Below are 20,664 nucleotides of genomic sequence, written 5' to 3'. Positions count from 1 at the left end.
CATTGATTTGCCCATTCACCCAAGCTTTCTAGATCGAACTGAAGAATTTCTGTATCCTCGCCACAGTTCACCTTCCCATCCAATTTGATTTCATCTGCAAACTTTGAGATGTTACATTTTGTTCCCTCATCCAAATCATTAATATATGTTGTGAAAACTGGGGTCCCTGCACTGATCCCTGTGGCACCCCACTAGTTACTGCCTGCCAATTTGAAAAGGACCTATTAATTTCTACTCTTTGTTTCCTCTCTGCCAACCAGTCTTCTATTCTTCTCAATACACTTCCCCCAGTTCCATGCGCTTTAATTTTGCACAATAATCTCTTGTGTGATTTTGTCAAACTTTCTTTCTGAAAGTCCAAATATACCACATCGACTGGCTCCCCCTTGACAACTCTACTAGTTACAGCTTCATAGAATTCAAACAGATTTGTCAAGCATGATTTCCCCTTCACAACTTCATGCTGACTCTGTCTGATCCTGCCACTGCTTTCTAAATGCTCCGCTATAAAGTCCTTGATAATGGATTTGAGAATTTCCCCCACTACCAATTTTAGGCTGACTGGTCTCTAACTCCCCAGTTTCTCTCTACCTCTCTTTTTGAATATTGGAGTGGCATTAGCTACCATGCAATCTGCAGGGACTTGACCAGAGTATTTAGAATCCTGGAAGGTGACCGCCAATGGAGCCACTATTTCTAGAGCCACTTCCTCAAGTATTTTGGGATGTAGATTAATCATGCCCTGGAGATTTATCAGCCTTTAATCCCCTCAATTTTCCTAGCACCATTTCTCTACTAATAGTAATCTTCCTCAGTTCTTCCCTTTCACTAAGTCTTGCATTCTCCAACATTTCTGGTATCTGATGTGTGTCCTCTTTTGTGAAGATAGAACGAAAGCATGTATTCAGTTGCTCAGCCATTTCTTTGTCCCCTATTATACAATCCCCTGTTTGTCTGCTGGGGAACCTATGTTTGTCTTCCCGTGTGTGTATATATAAGCTCTTAGAGTCAGTCTTTATGTTCTCTGCAAGCTTACTTTTGTACTGTATTTTCCCCTTCTGAATCAATCCCTTGGTCCTTCTTTGCTGAAATCTAAACTGCTCCCAATCCTCGGAACTATTATTTTTCTTGGCCAATCTGTTTGGTTCTGCCTTTGGATTGGATACTAAATCTAATTTCCTTTGTAAGCCATGGTTTGGCCATACACATTTGGCTTTTGTGGCAGAAAGGAATAAATAGTTGTTACAGTTCCCACATGCGTTCCTTGAAGGTTTGTCATTACCTATCCACTGTCATCCCTTTAAGTAACTTACCCAAATCTATCAAGGCCAGCTCACAGCTCATATCTTCATAGTTTCCTTTATTAAGATTCAGCACCCTAGTCTCTAAATCAACTACCTCACTCTCCATCTTGTTTTTTAAAAATATTCTATTATGCAATGGTCACTCATCCCCAAGGGTTCTTGCACAGCTAGATTAGCAATGATTCCCTTCTCATTACACACTACCCAATTTAAGATGACCTGCTGTCCAGTTGGGAGTTCCTTCACATTGGTCAAGAAAACCATCCTGTATACGCTCCAGGAATTCCTCCTCTATGGCATTGGGGCTAATTTGTTTTGCCCAATCTATGTGCAGATTATGCAACAAGACCTGGACAATATCCAGGCTTGGGTTGATAAGCGTCAAGTAACATTCACACCACACAAATGCCAGTTAAGAGCCAATCTGACCCCTATCTCTTGACATTCAAATAGTGTTACCATCAGTGAATCCACTGCAATCAATATCCTGGAGATGAAACACAGTTGAACTCCCCATACAAATATAGTGGCTACACGAGCAGGTCAGAAGCTAGGAATACTGTGGCAAGTAACTCCTCTCCTGACACGCCAAATCCTGTCCATCATTTAAAAAGCACAATTCAAGACAGTGATGGAACACTCCCCACTTGCCTGGATGAATACAGCATGAACTACACAAGAAACTTGACACCATCCAGGACATAGCAGCCTGCTCAAATTTGCTCCAGCACCAAAGCTCAGAAGCAGCAGCATCTTCTATCTACAAGACACACGGCAGAAGTTCACCAAAAATCATTCAACAGAATCTTTCAAAGTCATGAGCACTTCCACATAGCTTGACAAGAGCAGCAGATACACGGGAACACCGCTACCTGTAATTACCCCTCCAAACAACTCACCATCTTGTCTTGGAAATATATCACCATTCCTTCACTGTACATAGAACATAGAACATACAGCACAGAACAGGCCCTTCGGCCCACGATGTTGTGCCGAACATTTGTCCTAGCTTAAGCACCTATCCATGTACCTATCCAATTGCCACTTAAAGGTCACCAATGATTCTGACTCTGCTACTCCCACAGGCAGCACATTCCATGCCCCCACCACTCTCTGGGTGAAGAACCTACCCCTGACATCCCCCCCATACCTTCCACCCTTCACCTTAAATTTATGTCCCCTTGTAACACTCTGTTGTACCCTGGGAAAAAGTCTCTGACTGTCTACTCTATCTATTCCCCTGATCATCTTATAAATCTCTATCAAGTCACCCCTCATCCTTCGCCGTTCCAATGAGAAAAGGCCTAGCACTCTCAACCTATCCTCGTACGACCTATTCTCGATTCCAGGCAACAGCCTGGTAAATCTCCTCTGCACCCTCTCCAAAGCTTCCACATCTTTCCTAAAGTGAGGCGACCAGAACTGCACACAGTACTCCAAATGTGGCCTTACCAAGGTCCTGTACAGCTGCAACATCACCTCACGACTCTTGAATTCAATCCCTCTGCTAATGAACGCTAATACACCATAGGCCTTCTTACAAGCTCTATCCACCTGAGTGGCAACTTTCAAAGAGCTATGAACACAGACCCCAAGATCCCTCTGCTCCTCCACCTTACGAAGAACCCTACCGTTAACCCTGTATTCCGCATTCTTATTTGTCCTTCCAAAATGGACAACCTCACACTTGACAGGGTTGAATTCCATCTGCCACTCCTCAGCCCAGTCCTGCATCCTATCTAAGTCCCTTTGCAGCTGACAACAGCCCTCCTCACTATCCACAACTCCACCTATCTTCGTATCGTCTGCAAATTTACTGACCCACCCTTTGACTCCCTCTTTCAAGTCATTAATAAAAATTACAAACAGCAGAGGAGCCAGAACTGATCCCTGCGGAACTCCACTTGTAACTGGGCTCCAGGCTGAATATTTACCATCTACCACCACTCTCTGACTTCGACCGGTTAGCCAGTTCTCTATTCAACTGGCCAAATTTCCCACTATCCCATGCCTCCTGACTTTCCCATAAGCCTACCATGAGGAACCTTATCAAATGCCTTACTAAAATCCATGTACACTACATCCACTGCTCTACCCTCATCCACATGCTTGGTCACTTCCTCAAATAATTCATTAAGACTTGTAAGGCAAGACCTACCCCTCTCAAATCCATGCTGGCTGTCCCTAATCAAGCAGTGTCTTTCCAGAAACTCTCAAATCCTATCCCTCAGTACCCTTTCCATTGCTTTGCCTACCACCGAAGTAAGACTAACTGGCCTGTAATTCCTGGGGTTATCCCTATTCCCTTTTTTGAATGGGGCACAACTTTCGCCACTCTCCAGTCCCCTGGTATCACCCCCGTTGACAGTGAAGACAAAAAGATCATTGCCAACGGCTCTGCAATTTCCTCTCTTGCTTCCCACATAATCCTAGGATTAATTCCGTCAGACCCAGGGGATTTGTCTATCCTCAAGTTTTTCAAAATGCCCAACACATCTTCCTTCCTAACAAGTATCTCCTCTAGCATATCAGTCCGTTTCATAATCTCCTCTTCAACAATACGGTCCCTCTCTTTTGTAAATACTGAAGAAAAGTATTCATTCAAGACCTCTCCTATCTCTTCCGACTCAATACACAGTTTCCCACTACTGTTCTTGATCGGACCTACCCTCGTTCTCATCATTCTCATGTTTCTCACATACGCATATAAGGCTTTGGGGTTATCCTTGATCCTACCCGCCAAAGATTTTTCATGCCCTCTCTTAGCTCTCCTAATCCCTTTCTTCAGCTCCCTCCTGGGTATCCTGTATCCCTCCAACTCTCTGTCTGAACTTTGTTTCCTCAACCTTATTAAACCGCCTCCTTCCTCTTTACTCGACATTCAACCTCCCTCGTCAACCAAGGTTCCCTCACACAACCATCTCCTTCCTGCCTGACAGGTATATACGTATCAAGGACACGTCATATCTGTTCCTTGAAAAAGTTCCACATTTCAATGCCATCCTTCCCTGACAGCCTGTGCTCCCAACTTATGCTCCTCAGATCCTGTCTTGCAGCATCGTACTTACCCTTCCCCCAATTGTAAAACCTACCCGGTTGCTCGCACCCTTCTCTCTCCATAACCAAGGTGAAAGTCACAGAATTGTGGTCACCATCACCAAAATGCTCACCCACTAACAAGCCCATCACTTGTCCCGGTTTGTTACCGAGTACCAAATCCAATATGGCCTCCCCTCTGGTTGGACAATCTACATACTGAGTTAGAAAAGCTTCCTGGACACACTGCACAAACACCGCCCCCGTCCAATCTATTTGATCTAAAGAGCTTCCAATCAATATTTGGGAAGTTGAAATCGCCCATGACTCCTCCCCTGTGGTTTCTGCAACTTTCCAAAATCTGTTTCCCAATCTGTTTCTCCACATCTCTGCTGCTATTGGGGGGCCTATAGTAAACACCCAACAAGGTGACTGCTCCTTTCCTATTTCTGACTTCAGCCCATACTGCCTCCAAAGGCAAATCCCCCTCGAACTCCCTTTCTGCAGCCATTATACCATTATACCGAAGCTGGGGCAAAATCCTAGAATTCCCTCCCGAAGTGCATTGTGTATTAACCAACCGCACATGGACTGCAGCAGCTTAATAAGGCAGCTCACCACTACCTTCTCAAGCGCAACTGGGGCAGATAAGCCAGCGACCCCCACATTCCATGAGTGAATTTTGAAAAATAGGGAGCATTCCAATTATTTGGTTGACTGCAGGATGAGATAATGTAGCGAAAAGGATGATAAATCAGGGACACTCAAGTTCTGGATCATGAAATCAGGATAAATACCAAATTGATACCTCTTCTATTTTTAGTCACATCAATGATAATAGAACTGAATAAAGTATTGTTCAGCAAGTTCAAAAATCTTCTCTGAATTAAATGAGAAATACCACATTAGAAGAGCATTAGATCTCTGGTTCTCTGTTTATGTGCTGGTATCAGGCATGGGGTGATAGAAGGAAGAAATGCAGAATAGAAGTGAGACTAATTCAATGATACAAATTTTTGAAAAGACCAAGGTATATTATTCATGTTTTGCAAATCAGTCTTCAAAGACAAATAAGTCCAAGGTTTTTAAATGATATTCTTTAAATTTTATTTGCCTCGTGGGAGGTTTTTGTTTACATAATTGTTCTCTCCATTTTTAATTCTGAAAGTAGAAGTTGAACTTGAGAAGCATTAACATGATTTTATGTAATACCTTTAATGTGGTTAAACATACCAAAGCTTAATAGAGTGCTGTCAAAAACAGCACACCACAGCTCCTAATGATATATTAGGTCAGGAATGAGGATTTTAAAATCCAAATGTTGCTCCAGTGGGAGCCAGTACAAGTCACTGAGCATTGAACTGTGATGGATGAATGGAATCTCATACAAGATCCAAGCAGTGGAGTTTTGGATGACCTCATGTTTACAGAAGGTAGAACTTGGGAGTTTAGCCAAGAGTGCTTTTAATGATTACATCTATAGATAACAAGGGCATGAGGATAAATATAAGAGTTGGGGGTATTGGCAGCAGAGAAACAGACACGGCACAATAGTAAAAATAAACTTTAACAATGGTTAAAATTATTTGCATTTACTATACCAATGAGGAAAAGTTAATTTATTCGTTTTAGCCTTTTTTGACCATTTATTTTCTCCAGTCACACCCTACAACAATGCCTCTCAGTGTAGCTTTCTGCACAAACCATGGAATTATCTGTAGTGACATTTATATCCACATTTATCTTCACTGTAGAGAGATCATTTAGTATTTCGGATGTGACAGTCTTTCATGATTGGGAAATTGTTTGACAAACTAGAATCAACAAGCACGGTGGCACAGCGGTTAGCACTGCTGCCTCACAGCGCCTGAGACCCGGGTTCGAGACCCGGGTTCAATTCCCGACTCGGGCGACTGACTGTGTGGAGTTTGCACGTTCTCCCCGTGTCAGCGTGGGTTTCCTCCGGGTGCTCTGGTTTCCTCCCACAGTCCAAAGATGTGCCGGTCAGGTGAATTGGCCATGCTAAATTGCCCGTAGTGTTAAGTAAGGGGTAAATGTAGGGGTATGGGTGGGTTGTGCTTCGGCTGGTCGGTGTGGACTTGTTGGGCCGAAGGGCCTGTTTCCACACTGTAAGTCTAATCTAATCTAAACTAGCCCATATTCTGTTCAGTAATCAGTAATGAGCTTGATTTAGTTAATGTTCTTAGAGTAGGTGAACATTTTCTAATAGTGATCATTGTATAAGCGAGTTCAATGTTGTGTATGGAAGGAAGAAAAACAGTTTCTGTAAGATTTTAGATTTCGTTCAAAGCTACATCAACAAGATGTGATCGGGATTGGCCACAGTAATTTGGGCAAATCTATTATTGGGTAACTTGATCAGAAGATCATGAAAGGTCTTCAAGATAATTAAATATTATATAGAACCAGGTTATACGCTTAAGGAAAAAGAACTCCCTTTTTGAAAAGAGTACCATGAATTACAAAAGGGTAAAAGACACCACAAAATTAAAGGATAATGACACCAACAAATAAAATAAAGATCCGGTTGTGCAGGATACAAAAATCACAAAAGTTGACAAAATAGATATTAAGGGTATCGAAAGGAAACATTAAAATGAAACCTCCAAAGGATAAAATTCAACAGAAGCGTTTTGTAATTACATTGGGAATGAGGAACAACGGTGGCCCCTTGAAAACTGATTGTAAATAAAAATTAGAAAAATTCATGGTGGACACCTTTTTGAATAGATATTGAGTTTCTATTTACAGATGGATTGCATGCTCAGGGAAACTACATGTAGTTATACAATGTAAGTAAAATAAAAGTACTGAAAAAACAAATAGCAAATCCCCAGAATCAGTTTTAAAGGAAGTGAGTGAGAAACTTGCAGATGCCTTAACTGTAATTTTCCAACATTCTTTTAATTTGTATATTGTTCTTTCAGATTGGAAAGTTATGAATGTCATTCTGGTATTGAAAAAAATGTGAGGGAAACCAGAGAATTATGGAAGTGTTATGATATCTGTTGCTTGAAAGTATCTTGAAGTAAATCTAAAATTTTCAACTGATGAGAGGATTTGTAAATATAGGTTCTGCCTGAGAAACTTGAATTTTTTAAATAAGTAACTAGGGTACTGGACAGTGTTGAATCCATGGATCTTATATACATGGACTTCTAGAATGCATCTGATAAAAGTTCCTTCATTACAAAATTGAAGCTCATGGAATTGAAGTCAGTTGGTGACCTGTTTAGGAAATCGGCTGAAGGGCAATAGGTGGAGAGGAATATTGAGCAGGTACTTTTGCAGAATGTAAGTAATGGTGTCCCACAGAGGTCTCTGTTGCAACTGATGTATAATGTCTCTCAGTCAGTATGTCTGAGACATACTCATGAAATTGTCACTGCATTATACTGTGTATCCTGAAGAAAGATAGATTTCATACTCCATCTTGTCTTGATTCACTTGAGGTATGCTCTTATGCTGAAAAGTAATAGCATAATATTAGCTCAGACATTTGTGCCTGAGGATGTACATAATAGTTATAATAAATGTCTATTGGATTCTTCAATACCAAAGATAACATAGGTTCTGCCACATTAGGTAAAATGCACTATTGAAGGCCAAGTCTCACCAATGATTTTTTAATTATTCACCTTACTTGTTAACAATTTAGGTGATGAGATAGAAAATAAATATCCACAGATGGGTGATGCTGTGAGCAGTGTAGATGGCAGAGCAGTAAATGTGATCTATATGGACTTCAGTAAGGCGTTCGACAAGGTTTCCTATGGGAGACTGATTAGCAAGGTTAGATCTCACGGAATACAGGGAGAACTAGCCATTTGGGTACAAAACTGGCTCAAAGATAGAAGACAGAGGGTAGTGGTGGAGGGTTGTTTTTCAGACTGGAGGCCTGAGACCAGTGGAGTGCCACAAGGATCGGTGCTGGGCCATCTACTTTTTGTCATTTACATAAATGATTTGGATGCGAGCATAAGAGGTACAGTTAGTAAGTTTACAGATGACACCAAAATTGGAGATGGAGCGGACAGCGAAGAGGGTTACCTCGGATTACTCCAGGATCTGGACCAGATAGGCCAATGGGCTCCATCTGAGAGGTGGCAGATGGAGTTTAATTCAGATAAATGCGAGGTGCTGCATTTCGAGAAACAAATCTTAGCAGGACTTATACACTTAATGGTAAGGTCTTAGGGAGTGTTACTGAACAAAGAGACCTTGGAGTGCAGGTTCATAGCTCCTTGAAAGTGGAGTCGCAGGTAGATACAATAGTGAAGGCGGTATTTGGTATGCTTTCCTTTATTGGTCAGAGTATTGAATACAGGAGTTGGGAGGTCATGTTGCGGCTGTACAGGACATTGGTTCGGCCACTTGGAATATCGGGGGCAATTCTGGTCTTCTTCCTATCAGAAAAATGTTGTCAAACTTGAAAGGGTTCAGAAAAGATTTACAAGAATGTTGCCAGGGCTGGAGGATTTGAGCTATAGGGAGAGGCTGAACAGGCTGGGACTGTTTTCCCTGGAGCGTCTGAGGCTGAGGGGTGACCTTATAGAGGTTTACAAAATTATGAGGGGATTGGATAAGTTAAATAGGCAAAGTCTTTTCCCTGGGGTCAGGGAGTCCAGAACTAGAGGGCATAGGTTTAGGGTGAGAGGGGAAAGATATAAAAGAGACCTAAGGGGCAACTTTTTAAACAGAGGGTGGTACATGTATGGAATGAGCTGCCGGAGGGATGGTGGAGGTTGGTACAATGGCAACATTTAAGAGGCATTTGGATGGGTATATGAATAGGAAGGTTTTGGAGGGATATGGGCTGGGTGCTGGCAGGTGGGACTAGATTGGGTTAGGATATCTGGTCGGCATGGACGGGTTGGACCGAAGGGTCTGTTTCCATGCTGTACATCTCATATGACTCTAAGTAATTTGGACCGGACGCCTGTGACCAGTGACATTTTGCAGAGATTGGTGCTGCATCCACTGTTGTTTTGTCATTTATGTAAACAGCTTGGATGACAATATAGGAAGCATGGTCCATAAGTCTGTGAATGACATCAAAATTGGTGGTATAATAGACAGGGATGAAGATTACAATGGAATCTTGATCAATTGGACCAGTGGGCCAAAGAGTAGCAGATGAAGTTTAATTTAAATACAAGGTATTGTATTTTGATAAGACGAACAAGGGCAAGACTTACACAGTTAACAGTAGGGCCCTGGGGGTGCTGTATGACAGAGACCTGGGGTTGAGGTACATAATCCATTGAAAGTTGCATCACAGGTGGACAGCGGGAAAGAAAGCATTTGACACGTTTGCCTTCAATGCGCAGACTATTGAGTTTAGGATTGGGACTTCATGTTGAGGTTGTACAGGATGTTGGTAAGATCACTTTTGGAGTACTGTATACAGTTCTGGTCGCACTACTATAGTAAGGTATTATTAAATTAGAAGGTGCAGAAAAGAAGTATAAAGATGTTACCAAGACTGGAGGATTTGAGTTATAAGAAGAAGTTAGACAGGCTGGGACTTTTCTCAGTTGGGAGATTCAGGGGTGACCTTAGAGGTTTATAAAATCATGAGGGGCATAGATAAGATGAATAGCAAAGGTCTTTTCCTTAGGAAAGGGCATAATTTTAAGTGAGAGAGGAAAAGTTTAAAAGGGACCTGAGGGGGAGATTTTTCATATAGAGGGTGATTTGTATGTGAAATGAGCTGTCAGAAGAAGTGGTAGCTGCAGATACAGTTACAATATTTAAAATAAAGTTTGGACAGGTACATGAATAAGAAAGGTGTAGAAAGATGTGGGTTAAATGCAGGCAGTTGGGATTGGTTTGGACCAAAGGGTCTGTTTCCGTAATGTATGACTGTATAATTGACAAAATTGTAGCGAATAAATGTCAATGTGGTGATATGAAATCACTGACTTTCGTCAAAAAAAATCAGAGTACTAAGTGGTAAAAGATGAAAACAATGAAAGTCCAAAGAGATGACACAAACTAGGATTAAATTCCATGTAACTTCAATGTTGAGGATGATTTGATCTCAATTTTCAAGATATAAATGCTTTGGGTAGAGAATTTGGTTGCATCTGGCCTGGGGGCATACTCAAAAGATTAGAACAAGTGGTGAAATTAGGAAACTCATCTAAATGCAGTTTGGAAGCCTTGTCCAATTGTTAATTTTAAACCTGAATGAAAAAAAATTTGTTAATCAAAAGTATTGCAGACAAGATCAAAGATTAGTTATGACTTCATTGAATGGGATACAGGGAATAAATGGATTACAGAAGTTCCAACTGGATGGAAAGCTACCAAGTCTACCAGTATGTGTTGTTAAGGTTGTGCACTCCAGTGTCACTTTAATTTCATAACTCTGTCAAGTTTTGGCTGGCAGAAAGATCCACTATATGATTACATTTGCAATAATACTCATATGGAGTTATGATGTTCCTATTTATTTTCCATTCCATTAAGACAGTTCCTGAAATCTCCAAACTTTGATGGTTGGTTCCGGTCAAGGTGGAAAGAAATGACACAAAAATTGGAGGCATTGCACCTAGAGGCCTTATGTGATGCAGTGAGTAGAACAAAGTAGCCTACATATATGCTGAATTTTGTGCCTTGTAAAATTAATGCCTTAATTCTAAATAATTTACAAAATTGGACTCTTATAATCATGAAATATCACCCAAGGACCTAGTATATGCAGGTAACTTGTGAAAAACAATCATTGTTGAAGTACTTGGATTTAACCCTGTTTTTTGTTAGGATTTACTGATATGGATTCAGAAGCACACAGAAGTTGAGGTGGTGGATTTGGTATTGAAGTTGAAAGAGAAGTTGGTAAGTATAAAAAATAATTTCTGAAAATGTTAATTGCAGAATGCCAATAAAGTTGACTTGATGCCCAGTCAGACTCTGGAATTTGGGTATTTGGTGCAGAATATAGCATTTTTGTTGTGGACACAGATTGTCTGCTAATAAGAATATGGAAAATGCAACTACAAACTGTGAAGGCCAAGCAATTTCCAGGGATAAATTGATTTAGAACTATAATCTTTCCATATCAAGCATATGTTTTGTACAGGTAGGAAATATTCTAGGGAGAATTAGAATTAATCTCCTGTTGTTGAGAACAATGAGGCCACTCTTGTGTTCGAGAATGCAGCTTCATAGACCTGGCAGTCAGAATTATTTTATGAGCACCAGGGTTGCCATGCTGTCTTGAGGCCTTCAAAACTGATTTGAACACTTAAAAGGGCTTCCTCTCTTTCATTGTTAGTGATATTGTGACAACTTTGGCCCATTCTTACATTAAAGATCTATTTCAAAGATTAAAGCTGGAACAGACCAATTGTTATATGAAATTCTTGAGATAAAGTATGTGGGATGACATGAAACAAAAAAATTATTTTACATTACACTAATGCTTTCATAGTTACTATGGAATGGTTAACTTTATGGGAGTTACATTAATGTAACTTTCATTGATGAAACCTGTATAATTTTTAAAAAACTTCTTCTAGGTAAATTAAACATATTCTGTTTATTCAGGTGCAAGCCAAGCAACATTGCCTTCCAATAAAACAAAACACATTGGAGAAACTGCAAATGCACATTGAAGCAATCATTTTATCACTGCCAGAAGACCTGCAGAGCATCTTGCTAAAAAATGGCACTACATGATCTTTGCACCCTTCCCCTGAAGGGCATTTTAACTAAGAACAGTACAAAAAAAAACTCGAACAGTATTGAAAAATAACAGGGGAAGAAAATTATCATATCTTTTGAGAAGGTTCTTTTCAGTGTGTGACTACATGCCAAGGTGAAGACACAGACAAAGTTATTAAATCACTGTTTAAGATGAGTGTGTTTGTGTATAAGATATGCGATTATATTAACAATCAAGTTTCACAGGAAGACACTGGTAGCTACCATTAATGAAATTGGTACAGGAATTGCCAATACCAGTAGAAAAATAACAGTGTGAGTTTTACTACTAATATTTGTACTGCATATTATGTATCAATAAATAAAAGCTGTGCAAATACCAGTACTGGTATTTTGCTTAGATGCATATTTTAATTTGGCTACACTTTTATATAAAATGTCTATTCTCGTATATGTTCCTAAACTAACAGTAATTTGTAGGATTAAGTGTATTTGTATTTAAATAAGTAACTGTGATATAACTTTTAAGAACGAATATTCAAAAACGCATTTAAATAAGTAGAAATATGATCGAGCTTCAAATTTTTTTTACCAAAGCACCATGTTAATAACAATACAAAATTTCTAATAAACTTTGCACTATTTTACTTAAGTCTTTTGTCTTAAGAATTATTGCCACTTGTATAGCCATAAACGAAGTTGCCTTAGAACACTATTTCAATGAGCCACCACACACTGCAGCACAGAGGAACTATGAAGAGCAGAGGAAAATCACCTATACAGTATATTCAAAAAGAATGGGTAACCAATGAACACAGTCTGCTGATTTCTCAGCAACAAGCCCAAACAAGCAGACAAAACATGTCCAGAAACCCTAGCCATTCTCCCCAATATCAAAGACATCTCGGAAATGACTACCAGTTTACTTGGACCTTTTGGCATCATGGTAGCCCACAACCCCCCAACACACTAAAACAGCAGCTAATGAACTTTAAAGACCCTACGACAGACAACAAGCAAAACTAATGTTATTTACAAAATACCTTGCAAGAACTGTAACAAACACTACATTGGACAAACAGGCAGAAAACTAGCCACCAGGATACATGAACTTCATAAAAGGACATAGCCATAAAAAGACATGACCCACTTTCACTAGTATCCTTACATAGAGACGAGGAAGGAAACCACTTTGACTGGGACAACACATCCATTCTAGAACAAGCCAAACGCAGACATGAACGATAAGCATGGCATTCCAACTGGAACTCTATCAACAAACACACTTAACTTGGATCCCATTTACCACCCCTGAGAAAAAGAACAGGAAATGACATCACCAACCCAAGGAAACCTAAATACATCAATAGAAAGCAGGCCATACCACCAGTGCTTCATCTGGAGGCTCATTGATGTTATCTAGTAGGGTGACGAAATGTCTGAAAACAAACCTTGCAGCAAACCTCAATCCAGAACCTCCACCTGAGGTACAAATCTTCTCAAAACTCGCTAACTTATATAGCCTTTCACATTTCAAAAATCAAAACTTCATAACAACATCTTTTCAAGTACAAATATGGTGTGTCGACAAACCATCAGAGACTTAAGTGCTGGTCCAGAATCATAGAATCATAGAGATGTACGGCATGGAAACAGACCCTTCAGTCCAACTCCTCCATGCTGACCAGATATCCCAACCTAACTTAGTCCCACTTGCTAGCACCTGGTCCATATCCCTCAACTCTTTCCATTAATATACCCATCCAGATGCCTTTTAAATGTTGTACCAGCCTTGTACCAGCCTCCACCACTTCCTCTGGCAGCTCATTCATCATCCTGTGTGAAAAAGTTGCCTCTTAGGTCTTTCTTAGGTTTAGGGTGAGAGGAGAAAATATATGTCCTCTAGTTAATGCAACATCTTAAACAGGATTTACTATCATATAGTCATGGCGATTTCAAATGAAAGGTCAAGGAATCACTGATATAATGTTTGCAGCGAGACTGCTCCAGAAGTGCCAAGAAGAGAACATTGATTTCTCAACTATGGCTGGGGATGGTGGTGCAGGAATGGTGATGTCATTGGAATGGAAAGCCCAAGCTGATATTCTCAGGATATAGGTTCACAAAAAACAAGAGTACTTCCTTTGAAGATTCATTCAAAATAATTTGAACGTTTGACCCAATGAGTAATATCTTTGGATAGGAGGTTTCTGGAATTGACCCAGAACTTAACATAAGGGAATAAGTGTAAATTGACAACCCAACATATTATTAAGCGTTACTGCACTTTGGAAATGTTAAGTCAACAGCAATGTCCTGGAATTGTAGAGTGTTTGTAACATAACAAAAATGTCCCAAGACATTTCATCATAGCATATACTGACCAATAAAAAGATTTTCAATTAGATAAGAGAGAGGAAAGATATAAAAAAGAGACCTAAGGGACAACTTTTCACACTGACTCTATAAATGTTTGGTCAAAGTGGTAGGTTTTAAGCAATGTTTTAAGAGGGGCCTACTCCTGCTCCTAATTCAGAAGAATCTTGACCTTTGATACAGTCAGGTGTAAGCTGTAAGAGTATTTGGTTTTTGCTGGTTTGAGAAATTCATCACAATGAATTAACATTTTCACTACAGCAGGTTTGCACATGTCTGAATAATGGAGAGGTTTCTGACCCACTCCTGCTCACTAATGGAGTTCAACAAACTGTGTTGCTTTGAATATCAGATTGAAAATTTGCTTATGGGAGTGGGTAAATCATTTCTTTATGCCTCAATGTCTAGCCCATAGAGGAAACTGAGCTAAAATACATAAATTGCCATGTAGGATTGGTCTGATAAACTTCAATCCTCACCACTGTCATTTGTAGTGCATTACATGACACTCCAAGACACAATCAGGATCTTGCATTTGGAATCCTTGACAGATCCAGTGCAGTGTCCGCAAAATGTAAAGGACAAAGTCATCATAACTCTGCTGAACTGTAGGGCTGTTCTCTAATTAGAGAGAGAGTTTATCTCTCAAGTGAGGAGGAGAAGTTGAGGAGAATCCTTCCTGGTAATTTCAACTGACTGAACCCACATTGTTGGCATCACCTTGCACTGTAACCAGCTATACAGCTAACTGAGCTAATATTTATTGAAACACTGGGGAAGAACAGATTCTGGAATCTCTTGTAACAGTTGGAATAGTATGGGATAAATACATTAGCTGGTTGCAAGTATGCATTAAAGTATTGGTCAAATTTACTAAAAGATGTCCAATGATCTTTGTTGCTCTGTTCTTACAACCCCTTTTTTTTTGGTCCAGTAAATTACATTGTCTGACCTCCCTTTCGATGAGCCTATTGTTTACTCCAATACTTTCAGATTTTATTCATTTACGTTTTGCTCTTGGGCAGTCTACAGTTTCTCTGTTGTGAATTTATCTCAAAAACCGTTCATCCCAGCAAGTTAACCTCAGTACAAAAGTTTCTTCTCAATGAATCCAGTTCCAAGAGTCTTTCCCCTTCTATGTATCCCAAAATAATCACCCATCTAGACTTCTGGCAAAGAAAGTTCACTTGAGTCCTTTTGTTATGGACCAGGCCAGACCCCTCAGAGTACTTTAAGAAGTAGCTTAGATCCTAACTTTTTCTTATTTTAAAGGTAGATATGAAGTGAGTGTTCCAGGTGTGATATAACTGGTCAAACCACTCAGCATTAACCTAACACCCCACCAGTTTCTGCATCCATTCCATCATCCTTAAACACTTCCACCAACTCCAACTAGACCCCCACCACCAAAGCATCTTCTCCTCCCCACCCCTCTCTGACTTCTACAAGGGCCATTCTCTTCACCAATCCTTAGTTTGCACCACTCACCCCACCAATACCTCCGAACCCCCAGAAACCTTGCTTTGCAACCGGAAAAGATGCAAAACCTGTCAGTGCACCACCTCCCTCACCTCCATCAGGGCCCCAAACAGTCCTTCCAGTTGAGACAGTGGTTCACCTGCCTTTCCTCCAACCTAGTTTACTGTATCTGGTGCTCCCGAATGTGGCCTTCTCTACATTAGGGAGATCAAATGTAAAGGAAGGGAACATTTCATCAAGCATCTAAGGTGGGCCCGCAGGGGTCGACCTGATCTCCCAGTCACTGCCTATTTTAATTCCCCTTCCCACTCTCCCACTCCCTTTCCGACATGACCATCCATTGCCACAGTGATCAAACCACACATTTGAGGAACAAAACCTTATCTTCCGCTTGGGCAGCCTACAGCCCGAAGGACTCAACATTGAATTCTCTAATTTCAAATAACCTCCCTTCCCATCCCCTTCCAAGCGTCCCAGCCACCCTACTGAATTCATCCCTCCCATTGACCAACCAGGTTGTATCCTCTACCTGTCTCCACCTATCCCAAACTCACCATCCTGCCCCCCTCCCACCCCCTTTACCTGCAGCTCTCCTTACATATACACCCACCCCCAGTCCTTATGGAGGGTTACATTGGACTTCTCCACCACCTGATACTGCTCTGGCTTGCTATGTTCTCTCAGCTTCCTGCTTGTCTACCTTGGATTCCAGCATCTACAGGGTTTTTTTGGGGGTTTAAGCAATTTATTTAAACACTACAGAAACAAAAGAAAGCAGAATTTAGATAAACTATTGGAAAACTTAACCGACACAATACAGCAACTTAACTAATTAACTGTTCCAACCTAGTAACATCCCATAAATGCAGCCTTGGCAAAAAGGTAAATTCAAACAGATTCTTACAGGCAGGAAAGAACAACATCCAGAGAGATTTGAGAGAGAGTCAGTTAGGAATTCTTCACTGAAGCTTGCAACCTTTCTAGACTCCCAACATCTTCTACAGCTTTAAAAAAATCTAGAAAACCTGAACTGAGAGAACTGGCCACCCCCCCTTCCATTGTTAAACCAGTTTAGCTTTCTAGCTCCCTAGACTCTTTGGCACTTCTGCCTTCACAAACCCTCTTCAAAAACAAAACCCAGAACAAAATAATATTTTTAAAGTAACAGCACTGACACATCTCCGTCCTTAAAATAAATCATTAATAAAGATTGCTTAATTTTAAAACCCTTCGTCTTACTCTATTAGTACACATATACAGCTGAAAATGTGTTGCTGGTTAAAGCACAGCAGGTTAGGCAGCATCCAAGGAATGGGAAATTCGACGTTTCGGGCATAAGCCCTTCATCAGGAATTGATTCCTGATGAAGGGCTTATGCCCGAAACGTCGAATTTCCTATTCCTTGGATGCTGCCTAACCTGCTGTGCTTTAACCAGCAACACATTTTCAGCTGTGATCTCCAGCATCTGCAGACCTCATTTTTTACGCCTAGTACACATATACAATACATATACATTACATGGACCTCTAATAATGGAAACATTCATTACTACATTACATTTCAGTCCATTTGCTCCAGCTACTGAATGCTTTCATTTTTCTTCATCCAAGATGCAACAATGAATCAGCAGGGTGGCTGTGGTTAGCACTGCTGCCTCACAGCACCAGATACCTGGGTTCGATTCCAGCCTCAGGTGACAGTCTGTGTGGAGTTTGCACATTCTCCGGGTGCTCCGGTTTCCCCCACAGTCTAAAGATGTGCAGGTCAGGTGAATTGGCCGTGCTAAATTGCCCATAGAGTTAGGTGCATTAGTCAGGGGTAAATATGGGGAATGGGTCTGGGTGGGTTACTCTTCGGACGGTCAGTGTGGACCAGATAGGCTGAAGGGAATCTAACCGACATTTTCTCATCCTGCCACGTGCATAATTTTCAAATTGAATGGCTGCAGTCATAAGATTTAAACAGTCCGGAATTTTTTACCTTGAGTTTCTCCAAAAACTTTAATGAGTTATGATCAGTATTTACAATTGTCTCAGACACATTACTGGCAAAATAAGTGTCGAAATGTTGTAATGCCAGCACCAAGCTCAATTCTCCCAAATGTGAATGTTCAATTTCCTGGAGAAATACCCAATAGGTCTTTCTATTTTGTTGTTGTCATCTTGTAAGAGTACAGCATTGAAATCCAAATCACTCACATCGATAGCCACTTTGAATGGCTTTGCATAATTAGGTGTGGCTAACATTAAGGCAGTGGTTAACACAGCTTTCAGCCTGCCAAATGCCCTCTGATAGTCTGCCATCTACTGAAATTTCCTGCACTACTTCAATAAGTCAGTGGAGCAACCATACTGTTAAATTTCCGAGAAAACATATTCAATCCCAAGAATCATAGAACTGCTCTCTTCATCGATGGTATGGAAACTTCCCCAATAATCTTTGTTTTCATATTCTGTGGGGCCACCTGTCCATGGTCAACAGGAATGTGATGTAGAGTTGGTGAATTCACTCTTAGCCAGGTTTATCCTAAAGTCAATCAAATAATTCCAATAAATGCTGCAAATGTACCTTCCATGTGTGACTAAAATCACCAGAATGTCAATGTATACCACCAATTGGGTAATCCAGGAATGACTTTATTAGTTAGTCTTTAAAATGTGGCTGGTGAATTTTTCATACCAAACGGTATGACTATAAATTGGTATACAGTCCATTCGGTGTTACGAATGCTGAAATTGTCTACACTCTTTCAGATAAAGGCACCTGCCAGTATCCTCTGAGTAAATTCAAAGTAGAAATATAAGTTACTTGTCCCACCTTCTCATTACAGTTTTCCAAACATGGCATTGGATATGAACCAGGCTTTGTAATTGTATTGACTTTGCGATAGTCTACACACAATCATTGTGTACCATCCGGTTTTGGTACCATTACTATCGATGAGCTCCACTTACTGCAACTCCCTTCGATTATGCCATTTTGGAGCATGCGTTCAATCTCTTTTTGAACCTGTGCCAAATTAGAGGGTTAAGTCTATAAGGATGCTGCTTACTTGGAATAGTTTTTCCTATATCTACATTATGCATAATTAAATTAATACTTCAAAGCCACATATGATAGTAATAACTCTTGCAAGTCATTTCAATTTTCCTCTGGAAGGTAACTCAATAATTTACTGCAATTTTTGAGAACTTTCTCATTCCTGAAATTAAATTTGACAATGTCCAATCCAGAATCCTCTGAACTTGGATCTTTACTGTGCATTATAACCAATAGCACATTCTCCTTTTGCTTTTCTTGCCTATCAAAATATTTTTTGAGCGCACTCACATGATGCACTCAGATTTCTTATCAAATAATTTATCTCACTCAATATCCTTTTGATTCGTTAAGGTCCACTAAATCTTGCTTTCAAGGTTCACCTATCATGGGAGGTAACACTAACACTTTTTCTTCATTCGTAAAATTGTGATTTGTAAAATTTGTAAAATCCTGTTTCATCATGTGCTGTGATACTTTTAAATGCTGTCTAGCCAACTCCATGGCTCTATTTAATCATTCTCTAAAATTTGACATATAGTCCAAATTTGACATATAGTGCTGTCTGAATTCTGACTCACCCAATTCTCCTTAATTAAGTTCAGTTGTGTTCTCACCTCATGTTCAAAAACTAGCTCAAATGGACTGAATTTGGTCAATTTATTTGGTGCATCCCTAAGGGCAAAAAATATGGAATTCTTTTATCCTAATCATTTGGATAGTCTTGACTATAAGCCCTCGACATGGTCTTTAAAGTTTGATGCCACCTTTCTGACACTCACTGTGATTCTGGATGATGTACAATAGATTTGCATTGTTTTATTCCTAAGCTATCCACAATTTCCCTATATAATTTTGATGTAAAATTTGACCCTTGATCTAATTGTATCTCTGTGGTAGTCCATATCTAGTAAGAAAAATTGATAACTCTTCTACAATCTTTTTAGCTGTGATATTGTATAATGGAATGGCCTCTGAAAATCTAGTGGACACATCCGTTATGGTCAACAAATATTGATTTTGACCTTTCATTTTGGGTAGGGGTTGTACGCAATCAATTAAGACCTCAAATGCAAGAATGGGTATTAAAGTTGCTGGTTTTATTACTGCCTGAGGGTTTCCAATTACCTCACACATCTGACATGTCTGATAAAATTCAACTACATCCTTATGCAGTCCAGGCCAGTAAAATGTTGTTGTTTTTTGGACAGAGTTTTTCTTCCCCCTAAATGACCTCCTACTGGTAATTCAAGTGCTACCCACAACACTTCCTTTCTATAAACCACTGGTCACACAACTTGATTAACCTCTGTCCATTTCTCACCAACCTGAATATATGATGGTCTCCATTTCCTCATCAAGACATCATTTTTAACATAGAAACCTTTGAGAATACACTCAAATTCTTATTCTGTGCACACTTTTTGATATAATTGCTTCAGTTTTTCATCGTTGTCGCAACTCAATTAATTTCTCTGAACTAAAAATATTCACTTTGCCATCCACCTGTTCTTGTTTTTTTTCTCAACCATTCGATCAAACATGTAGATGCAACGATCAAGAAGGCACACCAATGTCTCGTCTTCCTCAGGTGGCTCAGGAAATTTGGCATGTCCATAAACACCCTCACCAACTTCTATAGATGCACAATTGAAAGCATGCACAGCCCAGGCCTTCACTGAAGCCAACCTTCCATCCATGGACTCCATTTACATGGCTTGTGCTGTGGAAAGGCTG

General features: G+C 40.1%; 1 protein-coding gene across 1 annotated transcript in view; it reads left to right on the top strand.

Annotated features, from left to right (window-relative positions):
- Positions 1-12,578, top strand: part of dennd6aa (DENN/MADD domain containing 6Aa) — a 118,300-nt gene extending 105,722 nt beyond the window's left edge. Inside the window, exons 18-20 of the mRNA XM_060835631.1 lie at positions 10,836-10,938; positions 11,130-11,204; positions 11,916-12,578. Coding sequence (XP_060691614.1) covers positions 10,836-10,938; positions 11,130-11,204; positions 11,916-12,047 — 310 coding nt within the window. The 3' untranslated portion in view covers positions 12,048-12,578. The remainder of the gene's footprint in view (positions 1-10,835; positions 10,939-11,129; positions 11,205-11,915) is intronic.
- The last annotated feature ends 8,086 nt before the right edge of the window (positions 12,579-20,664 follow it).

The sequence above is a fragment of the Hemiscyllium ocellatum genome, chromosome 14, assembly GCF_020745735.1.
Source record: "Hemiscyllium ocellatum isolate sHemOce1 chromosome 14, sHemOce1.pat.X.cur, whole genome shotgun sequence".
Lineage (NCBI taxonomy): Eukaryota > Metazoa > Chordata > Chondrichthyes > Orectolobiformes > Hemiscylliidae > Hemiscyllium > Hemiscyllium ocellatum.
Note: the sequence above shows the minus strand (reverse complement) of the source record. Positions and strands in the feature narration are given on the sequence as shown.